The sequence below is a fragment of the Nothobranchius furzeri genome, chromosome 18 (assembly GCF_043380555.1).
Source record: "Nothobranchius furzeri strain GRZ-AD chromosome 18, NfurGRZ-RIMD1, whole genome shotgun sequence".
In the NCBI taxonomy this organism is placed as follows: Eukaryota; Metazoa; Chordata; class Actinopteri; order Cyprinodontiformes; family Nothobranchiidae; genus Nothobranchius; species Nothobranchius furzeri.
In genome coordinates, this window is record NC_091758.1 from 42,667,003 (window position 1) to 42,693,005 (window position 26,003).

General features: G+C 43.0%; 2 protein-coding genes across 7 annotated transcripts in view; one reads left to right on the forward strand and one right to left on the reverse strand.

The window, feature by feature from the left end:
- Positions 1–13,863, reverse strand: part of rbks (ribokinase) — a 42,801-nt gene extending 28,938 nt beyond the window's left edge. The window contains exons 1-4 of one of the 4 annotated variants that reach the window (XM_015975431.3): positions 13,765–13,863; positions 9,440–9,504; positions 1,165–1,297; positions 98–161 (exon numbers count right to left, since the gene is read on the reverse strand). In XM_015975431.3, the coding sequence (XP_015830917.3) occupies positions 98–161; positions 1,165–1,297; positions 9,440–9,498 (256 nt within the window). In that variant the 5' untranslated portion in view covers positions 9,499–9,504; positions 13,765–13,863. Of the gene's footprint in view, positions 1–97; positions 162–1,164; positions 1,298–3,007; positions 3,134–3,196; positions 3,319–9,439; positions 9,505–13,764 lie in introns of those variants that run through there. The other 3 variants (XM_015975430.3, XM_070547104.1, XM_054730203.2) reach the window with 3 other exon arrangements.
- Positions 3,054–26,003, forward strand: part of babam2 (BRISC and BRCA1 A complex member 2) — a 130,409-nt gene continuing 107,459 nt past the window's right edge. Inside the window, exons 1-4 of one of the 3 annotated variants that reach the window (XM_015975428.3) lie at positions 3,054–3,177; positions 15,469–15,624; positions 16,001–16,077; positions 25,493–25,587. In XM_015975428.3, the coding sequence (XP_015830914.3) occupies positions 15,488–15,624; positions 16,001–16,077; positions 25,493–25,587 (309 nt within the window). In that variant the 5' untranslated portion in view covers positions 3,054–3,177; positions 15,469–15,487. Of the gene's footprint in view, positions 3,178–14,020; positions 14,137–15,468; positions 15,625–16,000; positions 16,078–25,492; positions 25,588–26,003 lie in introns of those variants that run through there. The other 2 variants (XM_015975427.3, XM_054730202.2) reach the window with 2 other exon arrangements.

Genomic DNA, 26,003 nt, shown 5'->3' on the forward strand with positions numbered 1-26,003 from the left:
GATGAAAAGAGTTGGCTTGATTGGGGACTTTTTGAAGGACGCCATGGAGATGACCACCATTTTGGTTCGTCTGTCTCGAAGAAAAGCTGCATCTTACCTGTAGACACATTGTTGTCCTTGAAATTCTGGATATAAGCGTCTCCAAAGAAGTCTTTACCAACCTGGAAGAGATTGCAAACAAAACGATTGCAACAAAGAGAGTGTCAAGTAGGGTCAGACTTGGTTAGCGGCAACTTTTGAAAAGTGAAACACTCAAATCTCTGTTGGGCTAGATGATTGTGTGCCCTGCCAGCATACTGGCATGGTGCCGGTGCCGAAAATGTGCAAAAACGAACAAACAAAGCCAAGAGACGCACACACTCGCAAACACACGACCAGCTGCGCCAAGCCTCGAAGACACGATAACCCCGCCTTCACGCCTCTTCAAGCCCACCTCGCTATCGCTTCCTTTCCCTCCTGCCCCTCTTTTACTTATCCGCTCTGGGATGTCCACATCTGTAGCTACTTTGAGTTGTCGAAGGGGTCCCCACCTTGCCTCGAGGCGTCTCCTTCGAACCCACGCTTACTAAAAAAACTTGCCAGAATGTGAGAATGTGTAGCTGCCTGCGATAAGTGGGCTGGATGGTATTGGCTGCTTGGCCCCATTCTCTTTGAAGAGCGGCCTTTCGGCTTGGATGTCTTTTGACAAGCCTGGGTGTCTATTTTTGGGTTCTCCCCATGCCCGGAGAGCTCCTCCCGCACTAGTTTGTTATCGATCGGGCCTCTTTGTTCTGACTGAGGTGGGGCCTCGGTGCTTTAGTGCTCAGGTTGGAAGGCCACGCTGAGCCTACTGATTGGAGACTGGAGGTTGCGTGCTTTGGGAATAGGCCTGTTTGAAGGCACGCAGGCGTGGGCGGGCGAATGCATGCGCTATCTTATTGATCATGAGAAAATGAGGCTTGGACAGTTGATGTTGTGAAGTGACTGAAGTGTGAACGAAGCTAAAGCATTTTGATTTTGACTTGCTAAGTAGCTGTTGTGCGATGGAGGCTAACGGGTGATTATTTCTACTGAGTAAGGCACGAACCAGCCAAAGGTTGGACAAGTAAAGACGATTCTTTTTAAAAAGAGAAATAATAATGAAGAATCCAAAGTGGCCCACACTTAAACAGCTCAGCAGCAGACCTTGCAGATCATGGTGGTTTTGACTCCCAGTCTGGCAGCCTGAATGCACTGGTTGGCTCCTTTACCCCCAAAGCCAATAAAGAACTTGTGACCATGGATGGTTTCCCCTGCTTTGGGTAGCCTTGGTGTCTGGCTGAGGGAGAAAACAAACATTGGGGACAGATTAAAGGAATGGACATTACAAACTTTAGTTGGGATAAATATGGGAATGCTGGGATATCCACTTGTTGAAGTTTAGAAAAGTTTAAAAACATTAAAAGAACAAAGTTCCAATCCAGCTAATGACCATTCAGGTAATCCTTTCAGGACTGCATTGTTCCACAGTTGCACCACTGAGCAAAAGCAGTGAGTTTTCAGTGGAGTCTGCAGATTTACGGGTTAAAACAATCCAGACATCACAGGAACGAATCAACCAACAGACAACCTGTTTTGTTCCAGTCCTGATTTGGGTATAAAAGATCTACAGAGATGAAAAGACATGAAAATGACTTCATCGCTCAAATAAGCTGATGCAGTCATCTGCAAATGTACAAATGATGCAACAAGCAAATCTCATCAACGTCTCGACCTGTCAGAAAAGACGCGTGACTCATTGGTTGGTCCAGTCCAAACTTTTCCTCCAGGCTGACATGCCACAGGTGGGTTTGGGAGGGGCCTGTCTAACTCCTGAATTCTCCAATCACAGGTCTGCACAGGAGGTGAGTAACAGAAGGGTGAGACAACACCAGGGCTCTGTGGTTTGGATCTGGGCTGAACTGGCCCGGGGCCAGATGGTTTGTGGGTGGCACCACGTTGTCATAAACTTGTTTTCAACCCCGTTGTTGCACTTTTTCCTGATTGTGTGTGTGTGTGTGTGTGTGTGTGTGTGTGTGTGTGTGTGTGTGTGTGTGTGTGGCAGGTGTGCAGTTACTGTAAATTTACTCAATCCCAGGATTTCCAGTAACTGAGCTGTTTGTAGTTAAAAATGCTTCTGTTTTCACACGGCTGTGAGAAACACTAAAAAAACAGCAAGAGCTACAACAGGATGTGGGGTCGGAGAGGCTGAAATGTGCCTGCAAGGAAAAGCAACAGAGGTGGTACACAGAAACACACACACACACACACACACACACACACACACACACACACAACCTGTACCTGGCACACTTCTTTTTGGCGTCTTGGCTAAAACAAAAGTTTAGGAATGAAAACTGTAATTAAGTGTAAGAAAGCTGTAAGTAACGAATAAATACGACACAGGCTGAATGAAAATGATGCCGAAACAACAGATTTACTCGCAGAACAATAAAAGAGTTCAAACTTAAAGTTTTAATCACTTTTAAACAAAAATAAAGACGACTGTAAGCAGAACGAAATTCTTAATGGAGGAAAAATGAAAAATGGGACAAAAGTAACAAAAAGTTCAGAAAAACTCCAAAATTACACAAATATATGGAAGGCTATAATCATAACTATCAGCAAAGGCCTGGATCAAAGTCGGAAAGAGAAGCAACAGGATGCACAAATGCTTCAGAATAAAACAGGAAGTAAAGTTAAACAAGGTGCGAAAAGGCAAACAGTTTCAACGTAAAACAAACATCAGAAACACACTAAAAGCTTTATTATAATAAAACACTCAGTCAGAGATCTCATTAACCCCCAGAAACCCAAATTTAGAAAACAACTGCAAAATCTTTTTTTAACCTTTCACATGTTCTAGGAGGCCAGATAAACGGGCCTATTTACACATTTTAACAGCCAATAGTGTTGCAGAACTGAACAATAGGACCAATTAGCAATGTAAATGTGGTTTTAAAAAGCAAAAAAAAAAAAAAAAGGGGAAGGTTTATTTTTGTAGACTTACAACCGTGGGTCTCTGGGGGTTAAAACCACCATCAGGGTCCTGACTGGATTGTGGAGCTCGGTGACTTTTCCTTTACTGAGTCGGACATAAACAAACGGAGTCATGCTGCCATTAAAGTTTTAACAACGCGATTAAACCTGTGACTTGCAACCATCCGAAGGAACTGACGGGTAAGACAAACAGACTCACAAACTCTAGAACAAACCCAGCCGCCTCGAATAGCCTTCAGACACACTTGGCTATTGTTGTCTGTGGTGAGCGATGTGAGCAAACAGAGCAAAGATGTCCTGGAGAGCAGCCTCGCTGCGTTTTCTCCCACGGAGGCACAAGACCAGAGCAGGTGCTCGGTGACGTGAGGTGTTTGCTTTGAGGCCGGCGGCACGGGGAAGTGACTCGGACAAGAACAGGTTGTTTTCCAAAGTTTGAACTAGAACTATTCTTTCCCATTCCAGACGCTCCAAAGTGGATTCTGAAAGCTCTGTTGACGTTTTCACGCTCGCAACACGATTCCAGGATAAATACATTTAACTTCTGTCCTTCAGCTCAAAACCAGAACTCAGATCAGTAAGTTATCTGACATGAAGAAGAGCCCAGGGGTTATTCTGTGTGGTCGTCCTGGTCCACAAACACTCCCGCTGCTGAACTTCCATGAAATCAGGACAAGGCGAGGAACGGATTTAATAAAGGTTAAGCACAGCTTTCCGTACACGGAGAGTAAGCGAGTGTGTGGGGGTGTAACTGTGTGTGTTAGCTGGGTTTTCTGGAGCCACGTGGGAGTTGCCATTACAGCTGAGGGTCAGAGACCGCCACTTACCGCCAGACCCTGGGTCGGCCACGGACACGGCCGTAGAGGTTTCAGAGCAGATGCACCAGAATATAAGACTCGTCTTTTTCTGTTAAACTGATTCCACTTCCAACAAAAGTGTCTTTATTTCATTTTTTATCATTAGAGATTAAATTACTAGCACATAGATTTTTCTATCTAGTTTCTTTTAAAGAGCAAGTCACCCCCTACTAGAAACTTACTCCACTTCCACTTCCTGTTTGAAAAATGCAACAAATGCTGTAGCCTGGCAGACCGAGAGGGCGGAGCCGCTAACAAATACACAAACAACAGCAGGGGCGGATTTAGGACTGAAGAAGATCCGGGGCTTAACACACACACACACGTGACACGCACTAGTCAGCATCATATAGCAGCAGCAGCTCAACAGGTTGAGCGGGTTGTCCAGTAATCGGAAGGTTGCAGGTTCGATCCCGGCTCCGGACAGAGAATTCTGCTGTTGTGTCCTTGAGCAAGACACTTAACCCACCTTGCCTGCTGGTGGTGGTCGGAGGGACCGGTGGCGCCTGTGCTCGGCAGCCTCGCCTCTGTCAGTGCGCCCCAGGGCAGCTGTGGCTACATCGTAGCTCATCACCATCAGTGTGTGAATGTGTGTGTGAATGGATGAATGATGCACTGCAGTGTAAAGCGCTTTGGAGACCTTACTCTGACAGGCGCTATACAAGTGCGGGTCATTTATCATTAATCATATATATTTGTCTTGTACCACATAATTATTAATCTGAAGCTACATATTCAGCATATTCAGGGCAGAGTATTGTTCCTGTTAGTGTTTAGTGTGAGATGATAGTAAATATTCCCTTTCTTTCTCCAACAACTTTACCTGATAGTAAGCTAACTTTAGGCAAACCAGCAGCACAACAAAGATTTTCTAATAAGACTCACAAACCTGAGTCAGCACCAGTCTCATCAGAGCTGGGGTTCTGTCGCCGTACTTTTGGTCTAAAAAACGTCCTTATGTCCATCTTCACTCATGCGTTTCAGACAGAGAGTGTAGAAGAAGCCGGCTGCTGAAGGGCTTCTTCTTCAGTGGTGGAGGCTCAGGCAGGCTGTATACAAACTACTGCCAGCAGCGCCCTCTCTGTTGGACTTTGGTACTGCATGTTACTTCCGCGATTTAGATCCGGGGCTTTTCATGAAACATCCGGGGCTTGAGCCCAAGTAGCCGGGCCTAACGCCGCCCCTGCACAACAGCATTGTGACATCATAACGTCATAGTGTACCTCTTAGCCAATAGCGGTGGCAGATTTAAATTCAAATGTAGTGAAGAGTTTTTTACCTGACGACGACAACACTGGCGGTTTTAGGCAGAATATTTTAATTTTAACTAAGATGCACTGAAGTGCCAAAATATTGACTACATGTGTCTGCAGCACGATTAGACACTCATTTATATAGTTTATCACCAAAAAACAGTTGATTTGGGGGTGACTTGCTCTTTAAAGTAAAAAAAAACTGCCAGCTTCTCATTAGAATAAAAAATATATAGATGTGTGACATAAAACATGGAAAACGAGCTTCCCTTTCACCATTTTATTGAGGATTTTATGGAAGTTTGCACACAAAATGCAAATCAAGTTTGATAAAACCGAACCCAAAAGTGAAACAGTGAGCGAAACTCCTTCGTTACCATTAACAAGTAAAAAGGTTTTTTATAGATTTATAACAAACAGTTCTGTAAATGCTCCTAAAATATCCTAATTAATGTCGTTAGTTTATAACAACACAAAACTGCAGACTTCCAGCGTAAACAGCGGGTTGCCGGTTCGATCCCAGCCCTTGTGTCCTGCGGGAAGGCACCTCCCCCACCGTGCTGCCTCACCTCTACGTCCCTTCGGATAAAAACTTCTGCCAAATCCAACAAACAGAACAAAAAAATCCTGGATCCAGATTCTAATCCAACGCTCCATCTCTTCCATTTATCGTTTTATCACACAGAAAACAACGATGAAGTAAAGAGGAGCTAACATTTCAGATGAATAAGTAAAATCATTCCTGTTGGGTTTTCCATCATTTAACGGCACCAAGTTTTCCAAATCCTCAGTGAGCCGTGGCAGCAGGGGGCACTCTGTTGCTTTGACAAAGGGTTAAAAGCCTGAGCAGGTCTGCACCTCCCGGCTGCAGAAATGAGGAATAACGTCTGTTACTTTTCAGATTGGGGAGCGGAGGAGAGCTCGTGCGAGTGTGTTCCTCCTGTCCTACGCTCAGCTGCACCGCCACCCAAACAGGGACGGCATTTCCAACTTCAAAGCGGTGCATCTCACTTTGAAGGCATGAAATTGTATTCCACTATCCGCTGTCTGACCTCCCTCCAAAAAGCCCCCCGCCCCCCAAAACAGCTCATTGCAGCTTTAATAGACAACTTCTGCCCTTCAAATCAGAAAGTTGCTGGTGGATTCACTAATGAGGAGCAAAAGGAAAGCTTCCCTGTCGGAGAGGGCACGTGTTTCTGATTCGGGGACTCGTACGGCAGCCCGGTCAAAGATGAAACTGCTGTTTCTGAAACTCTCCTCCAGCACGCCGCAGCAGCGCTCGTGTACTCCGAGCTGCTCACTATCAAGCATCCCATTCTGGTGAGAAGCTGACGTTAACGCTGCTTTATGTGCCTTTCCAGATTGTGTCATTGTTCACAAAGACCAGTGACAAACTGTTTTCAGCTAACACGCTGAGCTGCAGCTGATGACTAATGAGTTGTGGGAATGGATCCTTCTTGGCTCCACAGATTTGAGAATGATGCAACGCTGACATTTACACAAGCACCAGACTATCAAACCTTCCTCTGGACTCCCGACGAGTGTTTAGAAAATCATTTAGTAGAGCTCCTGAGCCAAACTACCACTCATGCTCCCAAAAACTAGAAACCAGCAGCGTTATCTAAGTTTAGAGCACTTCCTCTATCCTCGCGGCAGAGCGCTACGGTCCACTTCACACCATGATGGAAAACACCCTCTAGTCCAGATACTATTTATGCCGCAGACGTTCATGTTAAATATACCTCCAGGAAAAAGGTGGTTGTTGTGGGTAATAATAATAAAGACGTTTTAAGCTGAGCTGCATCCTCACAACGATTATTTTTAAATCTGCTGAGATGCTGGCTTGTGCAGGAGGCTGCAGAAGGTGACGGAAAACAGAGAAGCAACAGCAAAAGACTTAAAATCACAGCTGCTCTCCTCCCCACCCACCTGGCTCTAGTTGGTTGTCGGTACGAAGACGCGCGTCTTTTGTTGTTCTTCTGTTCGAGCTCATGCAGGGCAGCGTAGGAAAACACCGCTATCACTAAGATCCGGCGCTCCGTGACCCGGCTCGGAGAACTTCTGGGGTCCATCTCATTACCACGGATCAGAAGCTCTGGTTTAGAGGGTTTTACGGTTTTCAGACCCACGTCATGCTCACCAGGGTCGTGTGGAGCTGGCGTTTATCTCCAGTGGTCATTGGGCAAGAGGTGGGGGACACCCTGGACATGTCTTATCACAGGGACACAACCTGTCACACACACACTCACATGTCACCAGCTAACTTTGCACCCATGTTTTTGGTCTGTATGAAACCGGAGTAACCCCCCCCCCCCCCCAATACACACCCATGCAAGGGGAGAGCATTGGTGGGATTCGAACCAATGACCTTGTTACTGCGAGGCAACAGTATAACCGACTGCTCCACCATGCAGCTCACTGAAGAGCCATAGTTAACTTAATTAATGTTATTATTAGAGGTGTGAATCAGCCCTCGAGACAAAGGGAATTCCCTGAACTCTACGATGATTGCATGAGCGTCTCTGAAGTGTCGACGTGTGATTTAAAGAGCAAGTCACCCCCTACCAGAGTATTACTCCGCTGCCACTTCATGTTTGAAAAATGCAACAAATGCTGCTGCCTAGCAGACCGAGAGGGCGGAGCCACTAACAAATACACACACACACACACAGGCTCACAACGGCATTGTGACATCATAGTGAGCGTTTTCAATCTGTGCGCCTCGTCTCTGGAACCAACCCTCCCTAGCAGTGAGAATGGCCCCCCCTCTCGCTCTGATTTTAAATCACGCCTGAAGGCAAATTTTTATTCCTTGGCTTTTACTTCAGCCTAGCTGGCATTTTACGATGTTTTATTTTTATTGTTTTTATAGTAGTTCCTGTACTACTTTTTATTACTTCTTCCCGTGGGTTGGTTTTTATGCTCTTTTACTGTGCAGCACTTTGGTCGGCCTCGGCCGTGTAGAAACGTGCTTTATAAATAAAATAAAATGGAATGGAATCATATGGTACCAGCTAACGTTCTAGGGTAGCTCTTAGCCAATAGCGATGGCAGATTTAAATTCAAATGCAGTGCAGAGTTTTTACCTGACAACAGCACAACACTGACAGTATTAAGCAGAAAATTTACATTTTAACTAAAATGCACTAAAGTGCAAAACTACTGACTACACTCGTCTGCAGCACGATTAGACACACATTTATATAGTTTATCAGAAATAAAGTTGGTTTGGGGGTGACTTGCTCTTTAAGTTTAGGCATCTGTGGTCCTAGGTTTTATTGTTTGTCTGTGTGGGACGATAATGTTTGAGTCCTGCTGAAGACAAGTTTCTGTAACCTTTGATGTTAGACAAAGATTTGTTCCTTTCCATTTGGCGAGAATCTGGCGATATGATGTTTGTCACAACGCTAAAAGCCAGACCATATTTACAAGTTTCAAGACTAATTTTATTTTGGAAAGCTCAGGTCAGACGCTTCCAAGCGAGAGCTCATTGTTCCGACACGACGGCGGTAAAACTGCTGCCACCTAACAGTCAGACTTTGAATTGCACGGCGTAAAAGAGGAACAAAGTCCATGTGGAGGATCTGCTGATGCTAGTGATGCTGATTTTGTGTACGCTGACACTGTGATATCAACAGATCATGGATATCTTAAGCAGCCCTAGTGTTGGCAGCAGCAGCTCAACAGGTTGAGCGGGTTGTCCAGTAATCGGAAGGTTGCAGGTTCGATCCCGGCTCCGGACAGAGTTCTGCTGTTGTGTCCTTGGGCAAGACAGTTAACCCACCTTGCCTGCTGGTGATGGTCAGAGGGACCGGTGGCGCCTGTGCTCGGCAGCCTCGCCTCTGTCAGTGCGCCCCAGGGCAGCTGTGGCTACATCGTAGCTCATCACCATCAGTGTGTGAATGTGTGTGTGAATGGATGAATGATACACTGTAGTGTAAAGCGCTTTGGAGTCCTTACTCTGAGAGGCGCTATACAAGTGCGGGTCATTTATCATTCAGATGTTGTTTCTTCAACTCTTTGTGCAACTATTTTATTTTGTTAGTAAAATCTATCAAACGCCAGTTGTCCAGCTCTAAAGTTAATTCTATCAACTAAAGGAAATGAAAAAGAAAAAGTCTGCTGTGCGTTTTAAAAATTCATTTCCTTATAAGTGAATGAAGCGTTGCCCAACATGCAGCTTCCTGTTGGACCCACTTGAGGAAGCCGAGGAGTTTCCTGAACCCAATTTCAGCGGCAGACTTTCTGTTCGGCCTTCTCCCACGAAAGGCTCATTTATAATCATTTAGGTGGTAAAACAACTGTGTGAGAAAACTAAAGGCGTAACTCACTCACCTTACCAAGTCGGTCATACAGGAACCCACCACCACGACATCAAAAGCCTCCTCCATCATCACCTGCTGATCAAAACACACATTTTTATCTCATTTTGTTGCATATTGACGATAGAGGAGATTAGTGAACGTGTCTGTTTTGGGTTCTGTGCAGCAGAAATCAGGCCGATCAGAGCGAGGCATTTCAGGAAAAATATGTAAAGTAGTTTCTCAAAAAGCCTCCAAACAAAAATCCCACCATTTCTCTCCAACATTAGCATGAGTTTGACTGGAACAAGGACGACGGTAAAAATAGAGCGTTCAGAGGCTGGGTTGGACGGTTTCCAGTCTTGCCGGAGGTGGGGGGAGAATTCTATGCTACGCCACGCCACGTGAATGCAGCACAGCCCAGTGATGTCTGTAATTAATTCAATCCTCTGCTTGTATCAGAGCTAATGCTAGTGTGTTAATCTCCTCAAATCGCTTCCTAGGCACTGGAAGACTTGGAAAGCTTGGCCGCTGGCTGTGAGATGGCTCAATTCTTTCTCCCACAGTCTTGTCTTCACTCTGCAGGTATAAAAACTTAACCTCTCATACAAAAGCTGCAGGGGGACACGAAGAGACCTGCGCTCTCTGACATCTTTAACATCAGGGAGCTAATTTTAAATGAAACAAGATTAACAAAAGTCAATCAGGTGTTCTGCATGAAGATGTGTTTTCACTTTAAAGGGACTTTACGGACTTTTGAATTTCTATGCTCGTGATTGCCCCCTCAGGCCAAAAGAGTAACGGCAGCTTCAAGAGTAGGCTCGTGCACGAGGCGCGCATGCTGTACGTGCACACTCCTTAACGAAAATAACAGCTGAGACAGTCCTGTGTGTGTGTGTGTGTGTGTGTGTGGCCCGGAGGACAGAGGACAGGAGAACGTGCAGCTAATTAATTAAATAATGTGGTTCTGTACCTTTCTCTTCAGCACAGCTGACAAAGGTTTATGATGGGTCAGTCCTCCTGCATGCTCAGATCATTCCCTTCCCTTGCTTGAAAAATTGTTCCAAAATGAAAGTTGAACCCACATCTTTTTTATCTGTGAATTCAATGCCGTTCGGCGAGTCTCAAATAAAAATGTGGGCATCTTACTGTAAAAATATACCATTAATGTAAAAAAGAAACTCTAAATGAACTATGTTCACATCCAGAATCAAACCCAGGTCTTCTGCATGAGAGTCAGACATCTTACTAGGTGAGCTACACTCTAGTAACATTTACAGTATCTGTAACATTTATATCCTTGATGACAGCTGAAACAACGTCAAACCAAAGAACGGTTCGGAGTGAAAATAGCTATTTTGTTGCTAATTAGCAGGAAATATCTAGAAGAAAGTTCTACAGAAAGTAGCTAAGGGTCCTCAGAAATGTAGCTAGCTTTGTCACTAGGCGTTAGGAACAGCGACAAAGTGGCACTGCCTCTCTCTCTGCTGCTAAAGCTACGGATAGCAAATGCTACGGGCGATGCCTGAGCGTGAACGCGCATGAAGCAGCCTGCTCGACCCGAGCATCTCTCTTTTTCTGTGATTTTACAGAAAAACAGGCAATCCCAGTAAAAATGCCAGGGCTCATTCTACAGGACCAGGGCATTGCAGGAGAATGTATGAAGAAGACATTTATTATTTCTATACATGTTTTGGCTGTCACACTTCCATAATGCCCCTTTAAATAAACAACACCAAACTGCAGCTCGGCATGGAAAGGTTCTGGTTTTTCTAAAGGAGTCCCACCAGTAGTGTTTGGACGATAACCAGCCGAGTATATTCGGCTGTCTGGCAGGTTTTTCTTAACTGGATCCTTACAGATTGATTCTGAATCACCCCCAAGAAGGCGGACTCTCCCCGGGCATGAATCAGCCACAAAAGCCCTCATAGACACAACACATAACACATAACACTGCACGCACCGTCTTCTTCATTTTTAATATTTGCCTAGATCAGACAGATGTACATGTCACAGCGCGTGTGAGATTTCAGATAAAATCCTCATTGTTTCTGATACTGAGACAGTTAAATCAAAACACGAAAAGTATTATTTTACTACGTCAGCAGATCCTTAAACATCGGAAAATGTTTCCTTCATTTACCTAAAAGCATCGACGTTTGACCTGGTTTCTTCTGTGTAGTAACAGTCGGTGAGGGTTCGTAGTCATATTTATCATGAGATTCAAAATAAAAGCATGTTGAATAAAAACACCTACTTTGCACTGTACTAAAACCTTTCCATTAAATATATTTTTTCCTGTATTTTTTCCAAAGAAAATAATTGCTCTTTATTGTCATTATGTAATATTTAATTCTACAACAGTTAGTTCCGACCGAGTGATTTGATTGGTCAAGAGACTTTCCAAGAGTGCTGATATGGGACTATAACAGCACTGGGACTGTTAACAAACAGCATCACTCTGCTGTGCACAGGCGTTCTAACCGTTATTGTAGAAAAGGTTTGTGTTGCCTAGCAACGGCCTAGTCTGAGTCTCCGTTTGGTGTCGGGACTATTTGTGTTGGCGGAGCCTGATAAATGAGTAAATAAATGAACAAATCATAATCTGTTGTTGCTTATTGTTGTTCTAAAAATAAAATGAGCAGGTAGACCTGTTGTATAAAAGCAACATCACACTCGAGGTCGTGCGTTGTTGCTGAATATCAGCACTGGCGTGATTCGGTCGTAGGCACGAGGCCGTTGATAATCACACCAGTGCTGATATTCAGCAACAACGCACGGCCTCGAGTGTGATGTTGCTTCATTAACTTACGGATGCCTCTCATTAAAAAAAGTGTTAAAATAAAAATGTAAGGTGATTGACCGAAACTCTGCCGTTCGCTGCAGGAGAAGGCCACACAAACTCGGTCTAAGGGCCAGATAATACTTGCTTTTAATTATGTGCATGGGTTTATCGTGGACGCCTCACATAACTTGTGCTTGTTTGAAGTGCCCTCTAAAATTAACGCAACGCTTTCACAAGCTGCAATATATGAGTAACCAGTAGGGGGAGTTGACAAAACGAGTGAGACACATTCGCTGTTGTGGCGTTGTCTCCGATTTAGATGTGTTACGTGTGAACTACGATACCGCTGCTGTCTTTTGTTTCTGTTGTGAACTCAAAATTAACCAGCTGATGATCAATTATTGCCATGTTTGTTTAGTTTGTACCTTACAAATCCAGCACTCTGTGCGTTATGAGATCTCGTCAGTGACCCCTAGTGGTATCATGTGCAGTGAAATGGCAAGTATGTAAACAAGACGCAGCCTGCATCAACGCAAGGTTAAAAATCAAGTATGTCCACAGCCTAAGGGCCGCGAATGGCCCTCGGACCACACTTTGGACACCCCTGATTTAAACAAACACCAGTAGGTTTATAAAATAAGCATTGATGCAGTGATTGTTTTAATATTTCAAATGTTTAGGGTATTTGTTTTAAAAAACAGTGAAAAGGATGTGAAGAGACTTAGTTCCTGGTGTCTGGTTGTGGGCCACCCTCCTGTATTTTCAGAGGTATCTCTGCATGAACACACCTGATTTTAATCAGTGGGTGTTTAACGGGCTTCAACAGAGATGCCATCCTGAACAGCTAATTCAACCATTGGATAAGGTGAGTTGGAGTAGGGAAACAACAAAAACATGCTGGATAGTGGCCTTTGAGGCCATCCCTGGGTTTCAGTCACCCCGTTTAACCCTTATGGTCCCAGTGTTGACTGCTGACTCACTTCTGCTTCATACGACACTTCCTGTGGCAAAAATCAGCCTGGTTCTGAAGGTTTTAGCCACATCTGGGTAACGATTAACCCTTGGTCACAACCTTTGCTTCAGATATGGTACATACTGAAATTCCCAAAGCTTTGTGTGTTCATAAATTTCACAAATGTCCCAGATAATTAAATCAATTTTTGGTGTAGAAACTGTAGCCTATTGCAAATAAGCAGGATTATGTGTAACTGGATCTGTACTCCACGCTTTTGTTGAGAATCAACGTAGTTTAGACTAGTTTATGTGTTAATTTGATTTATTAATTTGTACATGAATAATTTGTACATTTGTATATTTATGTCGATGATTTGTACACGCATTTTTGTGCATACATTGTATTTTGTAGAAATATATCAATTCTGGGTTCTACATGTGATAGTGCGCAAAAAACGTGATAATCTAATTGAGCAATAAAAGGAAATAACAGGAATCATATCCTGTTATTTGGAGCGTTTTTGAATCTCTAGAACCAAACTTAGCGAAAAAAGACAAACACTAGCTTTAAAGAAAGTGTGTTGTGACGACGTTTCAGCGAACTGCAACACAAAAATTACCTTAAACTCAAACTTGTTCTTGCAGACTGAAATCTGATTAACAGCCAAGGCACGGTCAGAGTACAGAGTAGCAACCGGCTGGCGTTGTGACTACTGCCTGATGGGTCGTTGTCACTGAGTGAAATGTTTAGCACGATTTATGCTTTGTATTGTTTAAAAACCATGTAAACTATTTTTTGTCATAAAATAAAAATTACAAGAAACAAACCTGGAGGGAAATAGCAAAAAATTCCTTTTTTTAAACAGGCATTATTTTAGATAACTAAGTATGGGTCCAACACCAAGACCCAAATGACGTAAACCGGAAATTTTGAGAGCAAGAAGTAAACATTGCAGTTATTTGCTACATATTCAGATTTCTGACGCTTTCAGGTACTTTATCAGAGACCGTGTTGTATGTTCAAATTAACAGAGTTAAGAACGAAATGTTTCGGTTGTGTTAAAGTGTGTATATATAGCGAAAGGAGTTGCTTCTATTCACTGCTAATGTCTATCACAGCCTCTTCGTGTCAGCGTCACTGTTGAATTACGATAATTATATCAGGATGAATTGTTTGTAATTATGCATATTTCTCTCTATAAAACACTATTTTCAGGAAACAGTAAAACCTGTGCAGAAAATATAACATTTAAAGAAGAAAAACAGTATGGCTTTACAAACATATCCACAATTTAATTGTCAGTCTTCGTTAATGAAGTACTCATTTTATTCAGAGTTTTGAATGTTAATTAGATGCTTATGTACTATAAAATAAGTTACCGTGCTGTCATTGAGTTTGCCTTTTAATTACTAAATAATCAACTATACGTTTTACTCTTGAATTGTGATTATCTCAGTCCTAAGTCATTTGAAGAATTTATTAACCTTTCTGTATACAATGAAAACAAACCCTAGTGAAATTCTTGGGACTCTACCGCTTTCACTCAGTACTCAGAAATTTTAGTGTGATTTTTGTACAAAGGCTTAACAGTTTTTCCAGTTACGTCTGTCAGCGCTGGTAAAGTTCTGCTTCTGTTTTAAGGATTTTAAAAGTAATTCAGGCTTTTATCATGACACAAATATATTATTGCAATTCCTTGTACAATGGCAAAGATCGACACCGGTGTTGCTTCACCATATTTGCTCTCTGATTGTTACAGTATGTTAATTTTAATGTTGGTTTTTATTGCTCCTAATGGTTTGTTTCTATCCTGTCTCCGTTTTTTTTACACCAGCTATTGTTTAAATTGTTAAAGTAAAACAACTAAAATGCTTTTTGACCTTCTAAGACTTCAAATTTAGAAGAAGAATTTGTCTCACTTTGATTTATGAAATAAGTTACATCTTTCACTGCCTAACTTTCAAGTCCTGTGGAGCTTTAGACCTTGGTATCTTTACTTTTATTGTGTTTTGATGAGACAGTTTTACTACTCGGTTCTTATTACTTGCCGTTTTGAAATTCATTCATTTGTTTTTTTATTTTAATTTTAATGTCTAATTGTTATTAGTTTTCATCTTTGAAATGCTGTATAATGTTTTTAGTTTAATGTCAAAGGTGATGTGTTTACTATCACCAAGATAGTAAAGAGGTTCCTGGTCGCTGACCTTGTGTATTCAAGTAATGTTTTGCAAAATAAACACCACTGATGAGATTCTGAAATACAACACAGTTTTAACAAGTTTTAAAAGCTGCTCATTAAAGTTTGTTTGTTTGTGTCCTACAGACTCCTGAGTGTAGATACGATGAACAGCGTGTCACCTGAGGTTGCTTTGCACCGGATCTCACCTGAGCTGCGGCCTTTGCTGAGCAGCGTGGTGAGAAACGGCAGAGTGGGGCTGGACTCCACCAACTGTCTCCGGGTCACAGACCTCAAAACTGGGTGAGGATGAGGTTTCAACTTCAGACTCTGAGGATCTTAAAGTTCACATCCAGTCAATTAGTTGCTGTTGCCAAGATGCTTCAGAAAAGAAGAATACACACATCTGAGTAGCACCTGCCAGAACCTGAAAATGAAAATAATAATAATAATAATTTGAACTAACAGAAATAAAATATGTACTCTTTAGTAAAAGAAAAATGTCCTCGATAATGCCATCAGTTTCATCTAGTCATTATGTTTGATACAAGATGACTGCTTACATTTTAATGTTATTTAATTTTTTATAAATGTCCTTAGTCTTTTGTTTGATTTAATATTGGCACAAAAGTTAGATTGTTCTGCTTACAATTTTGTTTGAACTATTCCTTTTGTCTAGATGCACATCTCTAACTCCGGGACCTTGCTGTGATCGCTTCAAACTTCACATTCCTTATGCTGGAGAAACCCTGAAATGTAAGCCTCAAGCTGTCGATGCGACTTAGACCAGACATGTTTCTGATAGCGATAGATGTTTACCGTTGAGCAGATTGATCAATTGTATTTTGTTTAAGATTTGTTTAGCAGTTTTTCTATTATTTCTTTTTTTTTTTTTGAAGGGCGGGGGGGGGGGGGGGGGGGCATTCATTTTCAGAAATCATCAGTTTCGTCAACAGGAAGTTGGGGGGGAGGACGTCCAAGACTTTTCAGGGTCTTCAAATCAAGCCTCTTTGTTAGCCTGCATGTAGAAGTTCTTAAATGAAATAGCCACAAATACAAAGTCAGGTGGAACCATGTGAAGGCTAATCACGCTGATTGCACATTGTTTTGCATTTGGATTTTACTTTTTATTTCAAGCTGTTGGCCCCATGACGTAGATTAAGATGTCCAGCTGAGCTCGCTTCAGTTGAGTTATATTCTAAGCAAAAGAGTCGCAGGGTGAGGAAAGAATGTCATTTCTGAATGTATTTTATTCAGTTGAGATCCAACCTAGTGTGGAATTGTCACAGTTGATGAGTTTAAAGGTCAGCCAGAGAGTTGGATCAATGTTTTATTCAAGCACATTAGAAATCTGTCAACAGCAGCACTCAAATGAGTGATCAGGGAGACCAAAAGCACAGACAGGAATCTGTTAAAGGAGGGGCCGGATGAGCAATTGGAGCAATTTTTACCATATTGCTTAAAATCACATGGCAACCAATAAATGAAAGCTGCAATAATGTATCAAGCTAAGTTTTGAATACACACAGTCACAAAACACTCACCCCTCCCCTCTGGTATCTCCCCTGAGACATTTCTGCTGGAATCGGACACCCTGATATCAAGGGCAAACGAGATGGGGTTAAACACCAGTTACCATGTTCTAGGTCCAAACGTCTTTGGTTGTCCGTGGCTTCAAAAGGTGTTTTTACTTTTAGGACTCTGGTAGTTTTCCCTAAAGCTGAAGTGGTAGCAGCCGGCTAGCAGCCTACCCAGGGAAGTGTGGCTGTTCGGTGAGACTGACAACTGGATGGTCCAATGGTTGTTTTCAGTCTGAAACGTGTCACAGGTGGAGATTTTATAGACTAAAGTGAGAGAACCACTTTATTTTTTATTTTTTTCATTTTTTAATCTGCATAGTATATAACTATTCTAGATAAGGAGGTTGTTAGCAGTAGGGCTGTAGCGAAGCCTCGACGAAGTCGACGGCTCGATTCTAAAAATTTGTCGACGTCAGATCCGGAAGTCGACGCACCGCGCCCACTTGTTGCATCCCCAGGAGTTTGTAAATAGAGGAAGAATCTGCCTGTTTTTCCTGTAGTTCGCCCTCTTCTCCGCCTTCACTAACATCTCCGCCAAATACCGAAGACCCGGAACAACGTCCGTCCACTACTAGATTATTTTCCTGTTTTGCCCGCCTTCGTCTCCCGGCAACGGACAACAACTTCCGGGGTCAGATGCGCTGCTTCGTGTCTATCGCAGATGTAGAAAATCACCGGGAGCGCTTCTCCCTTCATTAAGGAGCTTCTTTCAGACATGAGGAGAGCTGTTTTGGTGGTAGCAGTCTCTCCTCCGTGCTGGTCTGTTTGCTGCTGGGTGTTTTTGGTTTATTTAAACTTGGTAACTTGAACTTAACGTTGGTAAAGCTACTGTTAGCATCTTCGCTAACAGCTTCTTGCGTTGGGATAAGCCGTTACGTTTTGGTTTAGAGTTCATCTTTTTTGTGGTGTAGATCTCCCTTTTATTACATTTAGAGTGTTGTGGGTTTTCGGTTTAGTGTAAAATATCACCTGAGTTTGGTTTAACCCGTAAGACCACTCGCCTCACGCACATCAGTGACCAAAACAAAGCAGCATGGAGACACTCCATCTTCTACCACCTCTCAGGCAGCAGCCTGCACTCCCAAGTTCTACATGTCACCAGAACATAACCAACCGCAACACAATAAACGCAGTGGTATACAAAATGGAAGGCCTGTAGTGTTTATTCTCTTACAGTAAGAATTTATCAATTTTTTTGAGGAATTTATTTGAGATTTTCTGGTTTTTGTTAATTGTGCAATAGAAAAATAATCATTAGATTAATTTTCTAAATAGTCATTAGAATAGTCGACTATTCGATAAAATAATCGTCAGAATAATCGTTTTAAAAATAATCGTTTACCCCCAGCCCTAGTTAGCAGGCACAAAACATGCTTCAAGCTAAATAGTTTTCCAAACTTGCCATTGCAGCTTTAAAGAGCAAGTCACCCTAAATTAACTTTTTTTCTGATAAACCATATAAAAGCGTGTCTAATTGTGCTGCAGACACGTGTAGTCAATAGTTTTGCACTTTAGTGCATTTTAGTAAAAATTTTGATTTTCTGCCTAAAACTGTCAGTGTTGTGCCGTTGTCAGGTAAAAACTGCACTGCAGTTGAATTTAAATCTGCCATCGCTATTGGCTAAGAGGTACCCTAGAGCAGTGGTTCCCAACCTTTTTCCCAAGGGACCCCGTTTTTTACCAGTAAAATTTTTGACGACCCCCTCCCATTCTCTCTTCCAGTACAAACATTATTAAGAAATGATAAAATTGTTCAAGCACATTTTAATATGCTTTGATTCAATAGATAACAGTAATAGTAGGCTCCAGTACAGAACAAAGTCATTAACAAAACCAAACAGAGCATAATGTGCTTGACAGTTTGTATTACTTCTCTGAACACATTGTTTCTTGTAAACACTGATAAATCAATCAGTCCTTTCAATAAACGTTTGACACATAAAAAATACACTGAGCAAAATGTACTTAAATGTGTATATTACTGTTCATACTAGATTATTTACTGTAAACGCTGTGATTAATCAACCAGTCCTATCTTTAATGAACTTTTGACACTTGAAAATAAAACAGTGAGCTGAGCAAAATGTTCTTAAAAGTGTGTTACTCTTTCTGTACTAATTATTTCCTGTCTTAATATCAGTAAACTTTTCACTCATGAAAAAAAAATGTGAGCAAAATGTAGGCTATAAACAAGTAATAAATGAAGTTTTAACCCCTTAAAGTGGAGAGGTCCTGGCGACCCACTGAGAGGCTTTGGCGCCCCCTTGTGGGGGTCGGGACCCCCAGGTTAGGAACCACTGCCCTAGAACGTTAGCTGGTACCATATGATGTCACAATGTCGTTGTGAGCCTGTGTGTATTTTTTAGCGGCTCTGCCCTCGGTCTGCTAGGCAACAGCATTTGTTGCATTTTTCAAACAGGAAGTGGGAGTTGAGTAAGAATCTGGTAAGGGGTGACTTGCTCTTTAAATGCCTCTGAAACATATCTAGGAAAAACCTCGTCCAATCCAAACTTTTACTGATTGGATCGGATCCATCCAGCTGCCTTCTGAAAGTCCCACTCCCTCTCCACAAACACCTTTATGCAAAAATCACTAGTTCTCTGCTTGGAGCAGCTGAACAGGAAGTGAAGCCAGAGTCAGGCTAGCTAAATTTGCTAGCATACTTAACTCATTCACTGCCAGCCGTTTCCTGATCACTAACGGCCTTCGCTGCCAGCGTTTCTCAACGTTTTTACTGTTTTTTTAAGAGTCACAGAACGTTGCGCGCTGGCATGATGTCGATGCCAAAACAACCAAAACAAAGAGGAGACTCACCTCTTACATCAGGAAGAAGCCGCGTGTTTCGAGCGTCATCCGTTCTTTCATAATCCGTTGTTGAATTGTGATCGGCAGATGCTTCTCCGGTTCGCGCCTCACTTTTTTTACAGGAACGGCCCAAAACGATCTCCAAACACATTGATGGTCTGCTTCCTGATCATGTGATCTGTGACGTATGCGGATGAAGATCGGCTTCAGGGCTGAGATGCTTGTTCTATCAGAGCGGGGGCTCGTTCCGATGCTCAAACAGTAAAAAGATGCAAATGACGACTTTAGTCGTCATTGGCAGTGAACGGTTGGATCTAAAATGACGACTTTAGTCGTCAATGGCAGTGAATGAGTTAATTGTAGTAGAGTTACATGGCCTGAGCGAAAGTAGCGGGGGGGGGGGGGGGGGGGGGGGGGGGGTTGGGGTTCAGCGCGGTAAACCCAGTGCTCCCCACTGGATCACCAGTCTGAGTCCCAGGGGCTCCTGTCTCTTAATCTTTGCGTTGGGACAGAGGCCAGACAAGTCTGATTGCCACCGGACTGAGGAGTCTGTCAGACGGTTGTAGGCTCCGCGGCTGCTCCGCATGCTTATGTTAGAAATTATGGCAGAAAAGGTAAAACAAGGTAAAATAACTTTGTTTCATGGTTTTTTGACTGTATCCATTGCATGCAGCATTCTCCTGTATTCTGGAGGCGTGGCTTAGGGGTGGAGCCTAGATTTGAAATTTGTTTTTTCTAAATGTAGCTTGCCATCATTTTTTTTAAGCGTAATGAGTGTTCCTCTTGCAGAGGTGCTTTTTAATCACTGTAATGATTCCATTTCGGTAACTTTCCCTCTGGAGCACGCACAACGGACCCTTCCCTCAGTCTAATGGAAACCTCTAACTGAGTGATTTAAAGCTGGACTGATGGTGACTCACATAACAGGATGATAGAGATATGTCTGCACATCATGAAACCACTTTCTGTCCATTAGTTTAGTCTGACGTCAGCTTTCCTCCAACTGATTTCTAAACCTGTCTTTGTGAAGAAAATGCACCTGTGGAATGGAACCTTAAGATCTTTCAAAAATCGTCACAATTTGATGATTTTTTTCCGATCAAACTGGTAATAAAGCGTGTTTACACAGTCATCGAGGTGACTCCAGTGTTTCACAATGCTGTGTTCATCTGCGTCTTTCCACTACTTTCCTCAGAGATTCCCCACGCGACACGCGTCAGAGGTCTGGGTCGGGGTGGTGAAGATGGTTTCTGTGGCTGATGAGATATTTAAAAACAAACTGTTGCCTCCATTTGTCTAAATGAAAGCAGCTGTATTCATTTTCCAGTCTTTGACTAAAATAAATGATCAACACTGTGTTTGCCCACCGTCTTGATCGAACGTGTGAAGTTCCATGTGAGTTTGGTGCAGATGTTATCAAACCTGTGGCAGAATAGAGGAAGTAGGCTTTGCTTATTTTGCAAAAAATGTGGTTAAAGCAGAAGTGGTGGTGACCTGTGGCAGGAAGTTGTGGCTAGACTCAAAGAATGTGCGCATATGATGTACGAGCCTCCTGTAATCTGTTCTATTAGGCTTGGAAAAAGCATTTATCGTAAGATTTTTGCATCAAACTAAACAAATTTGGGGTTACTTTTCTGTTTTTATTTACTTTAGTTACGTTTTCCAGCCCTTTGCCAAATTTAGAGGAACTTGTCAGAATTAAGAGTTGTTAAGTTTTCCTCCGAGGAGTGCTTTTTCTTCATCCGTAGGACTTTGCGTGTGTTTTATTTACCTAAAGGGAGCGGCTGTACGAGCCCACACTAACAGGCACATCTCGACTATCTGTTAGCTGAAATGTTCACATTCCTTGTGTCTGGACTGTGACGGATTACTCCCTGTTCTCATTAAACTCGTGACACAAATTCAGACGGTTATTTGGCATTCGTTGTGAGAAATGGGGAATTTTAGAATGAAGGGCCTTCAAAAATTGTTTACCAAAAGAAAAAGTGGTCATAGTTGGCGTTGCTCTGGTGTTGAATGAGGAGTTTGTTGCTTATTTTTGTACAAAATTCTTCAAAGCTTCTGGGTAATTCGTGTGTTTTATAGAGATTATTTCCATAACAGGTTGTATCTCATTCACTAATTGAATTTTAAGATTAATTAAGATTAAGCTATTTTTATTGTCAGACCAGTTCACATTTACATGCTTGTGATACGAAATTTGAACTTGGGACCCGGTATAAAGCCGTAGGAAAAGAGCAAAAAGCACTAAAAATAAAAACAAGTACCGAGCTTGGCATGTACAGTAGTCCATAGATAACTAAATATGATAAATGTGTGTGTGCAAGTGAAATTAGTCCACTGTAAAGGTGCTCTCAGTACCTATGTGTGTGTGGAGGGGGGGGGGGGGGGGAGCTCTACCGAGCATGGCCAGAGTTTAACAGTCGTACAGCTTCAGGGAAGAAGCTGTTTCTGAACCTGGTGGTCCTGCTCCGGATGCTCCTCGACCTCCTGCCTGAGGGGAGGGGTTGGAAGTGTCCATGTGCAGGGTGTGTGGAGTCCTTCATGATGTTGAGGGCCCTACCCCTACACCGTGTTGTGTAGATGTCTGTGATTTTGGGGAGACCGCTCCCCACAAGCCTCTGGGCAGCCCTAACCACTCTCTGCAGAGCTTTCCTCTCAGCGACAGTGCAGCTACCGTGCCACACAGTGATGCAGGTGCACATGACACTCTCCACTGCTCCATGGTAAAAGCGCCTCAGGACTGAGCTCCCAAGTCCAGCTCGCCACAGCTTCCTAAGGAAGTAGAGACGCTGGTGAGCTTTCCTGACGAGCCAGGAAGTGTTGGTGCTCCATGTGAGGTCCTCAGTGATTTGCACACCCAGGTACCTATAGCAGGAGACTACTTCCACAGCTACTCCTCCAATGTACAGGGGGGGGAGGGGGGGGGGCACCAGTTCCTTCTGAAGTCCACCACCATCTCCTTGGTTTTCTTCACATTGATACAGAGATTATTTTCCCTGCACCACTGCACCAGATGTTCCACCTCCTCTCTGTACTCTGACTCATTGTTGTCAGTGATGCGTCCTACTACTGTTGTGTCATCCGCAAACTTCACGATATGGCAGCTGGGATGTCTCGCCGAGCAGTCATATGTCAACAGAGTGAACAGGAGGGGGCTCAGCACACAGCCTTGAGGGGTGCCTGTGCTGAGGGTGATGGAAGAGGAGATGGTGTTGTGGATCCTGACATTCTGGGGTCTGTCAGTCAAAAAGTACAGCACCCAATTCCCCATTATGGGGCCCAGTCCAAGAGTGGAGAGTTTCTGTACCAGAGTCCGTGGGATGATGGTGTTGAAGGCAGAGGAAAAATTGAAGAAAAGCAGACGGACGTATGAGTTCCTGCTCTCTAAGTGAGTGAGAGCTGTGTGGGATGAGATGGCATCATCAGTGGACCGGTTTTTCTTGTAAGCGTACTGGTGAGGGTCCACAGTGACGTCGATGGAGTCTTTGATGTGAGCCGTAACCAACCTCTCAAAGCTCTTCATGGCTACAGGGGTAAGGCTACAGTCGCTCCAAAGGGATTAGCAGGGCTGACACGCGTTTATCCGTCAGAGGCGAGGGGCTGATGCGGAAATATTACTTTGAGGCTAAGCGCATCAGAATCGAGTTTTATCACCTTTCCCCTTTTCTCCTTGCCACATTTACGAGACCCACAAATTCAGATTTATCACTCTGTAATGACTCGATGGTCTGTCTTATAAAAGAGGCTAGAGTGTCTGTGTGCTAGGACCCATCAGAGCAACAAATAAGTCTAAATGCTTCTAAGTTGATGCCAAAGCTGTTTCGTCAGCGTTTTCTACAGTTGACGTCACCGTGCGAGTGCTGCTGGGTGTTAGCGTCAAACAAACCTCGTCTGCCAATGCGGACAGAGCGCGCAGACATCCATAAAAACAAAATTGTAACTTTAATGCTCAAAAGGTTACTCATTACTCACAGTGCTCGAGTAAGGTTTTATTCCAAGTTCTTTTTTTACTCTTAGATTATTATTTGTCTCACTACTTTTACGTACCACCCACCTCTGGTCGAAGCATTTTTCGTCCACGTTTGGATGCTGTTTGGCTGGACTTCTTTGTTCTTTACTGGCTCTGAGAGCGTTGCTACTATCGACTCGGCATTCTTGGACAAAGGACCTTTCCCACCAGCACAGTGTGTGAAACAAATTTATGTGCATGCCCTTGATCTGCTCCATGCTGAAAACCCACCCTTCAACATAAATGCAGCCACCGCTTTGCTCTGTTTGTCTTTAGCTTGGCCCATTTCCCTTTCCAGCTGGTTCATGTGGTCGCGGACCTTACCTGGCTTTGGACAAAGGGGAACAATAAAGTCTCCTCTGATATCCGATCTGAGTGTCTTGAGTCCAGTTAGCACCTCCCCCGACAGCGGTGCTTAGTTCCCTCCCTTTTGAGCACGTTTAGGAGACACAACTTTAACTTTGAGATGCGCCGAGGCACTCAGACCCATAGGCACACATGCAAATACACGCTTGCTTGTCTAGGGCTACATCCCACAATGCATTGTAATGTTATGTCACAATCTACTTTTAGCCAGCGCCATCTTTGTAGTTTTTCTTCTTTGCGTCTCTGGTGCCAAGCCCACCCTCCGTCTCTACAAATATAGAGCTCTGTTATTGGCTCCACTGTTACACAGTGAAGTGTAGTGAGGACAAAAGAGACATGCTGAGTTGGTTGATGAACAAGGAAAACCAGTTTAATTTCCTCTGGTCAAAAAAAAAAATCAGAAAATTCAGCAGTTTTCAAAATGGCCACCCATCCATCTCTCTTCCAGTCTCAGTCACTTTCAGAGAGAGATCCTTGCCACACCCAGCAGTCCACCTATATACCCTCCGACCCCCCCTCCAATTCAGGTCGGCCAATCACCTCAGCCTTTCACAGAAGAAAAGAAAATGTTAACATTCTTACCACCTTCAGCTGTTTTCGATAATTAGATAATCTTCACGTAAATCACATCAAATTTACAAATAATTCATTCTATGCTTTTCTTTAAAAGTTCTCCACTCAGGCATTTTACTAAAAAGGCAGCATTAGAGGCAGGCTTCCTCTTTAGCTGGTTCAAGATGGCTGCCACAGAGGACACCTTCTGAGGGTAACAAACAAATTCATGTTTAACACAGATTACATTACAGTCCTGCATGAACACTCTTTAGTTAAAGAAAACATATTGCTTCTCAACATCCACACAAAATGGTTTGGTCCAATGGTAAACCTGCTGAGGTGACAATGGAGCATGGCTAGACCGCCATGAAGGGCTAAATCGTTAGCTACTGCTACGGTTTGTCTAGATTTCCAGGCTAACTCGGTGTATTGAAAGCCTACAAAAGGTTTTCAGTTTTAGCTTCACGTCTTTACTGACCTTTGTGTTGGACCAGATTTGTAATCAGGTTTTATCTAATGCAACGTTTTTTTCAAGCTGCAGATCATTTCAGCGCCTAGAGGATGTGGTTCCTGCTTTTATGTTATAATGCAAAAAAGATGGTGGCCATCCCAAAAGTCTGGACCGGAATCCAGTGAACTGGTGTGTGAGGGATTTCCTAAACGGGATAATAAAGCTTCAACAGAAAAGAAATCAAGGAGATGAGGCAGGAAGTCGGTTTTAAAACATCTGAATGCTGAAGCATGAAGGTTTCCACTAAGGGTTTTTGGTAAATGCACGTTTGCAGCAAGTGCACAACCTTACACCAGACTAGCATCTCCTACCAGATGTTGAGTTTCATCTCTCCTCTCTTAGGGGACATCATCTTCAACGCTCAGTATCCAGAACTTCCTCCCGATTTTATCTTTGGAGAAGATGCAGAGTTTCTCCCTGAAGCCACCGAGCTACCGGTGAGTAAAACCAGGATTTATTCCAGTAAAAAGGTATTTGACTGTAGTGTCAAGTATTTTCATGTATCACTTTGTTTTGCTTTTCAGTTAAAACGTCAGATCTTTGGAAAAAGTAAAACCCTCTTTCATTCAGTTTTTTATCTGTTAAATATGTTTTGGCTGGTTGTTTATCTGTAAATTTGATCGTTTCTGTGAAGTTGTGACTCACCAGAAAGCCAGTCTAAACAGAGCAAGCGGCTGCGATGCTTTTTTATTAAAGAAAACAGATTTCTATTCTTAGCTTAGCTCTCTTATTCACGACTGATTGAACGGAATTTGAGGTTCATGTTAATGGATGCCTTCCTGGAAAAGCACCAGAACCTTTGTGGTATTTGTCTGAGCTGCTTCTTTGTCTTTAGTACTTTTCTAAACATTTA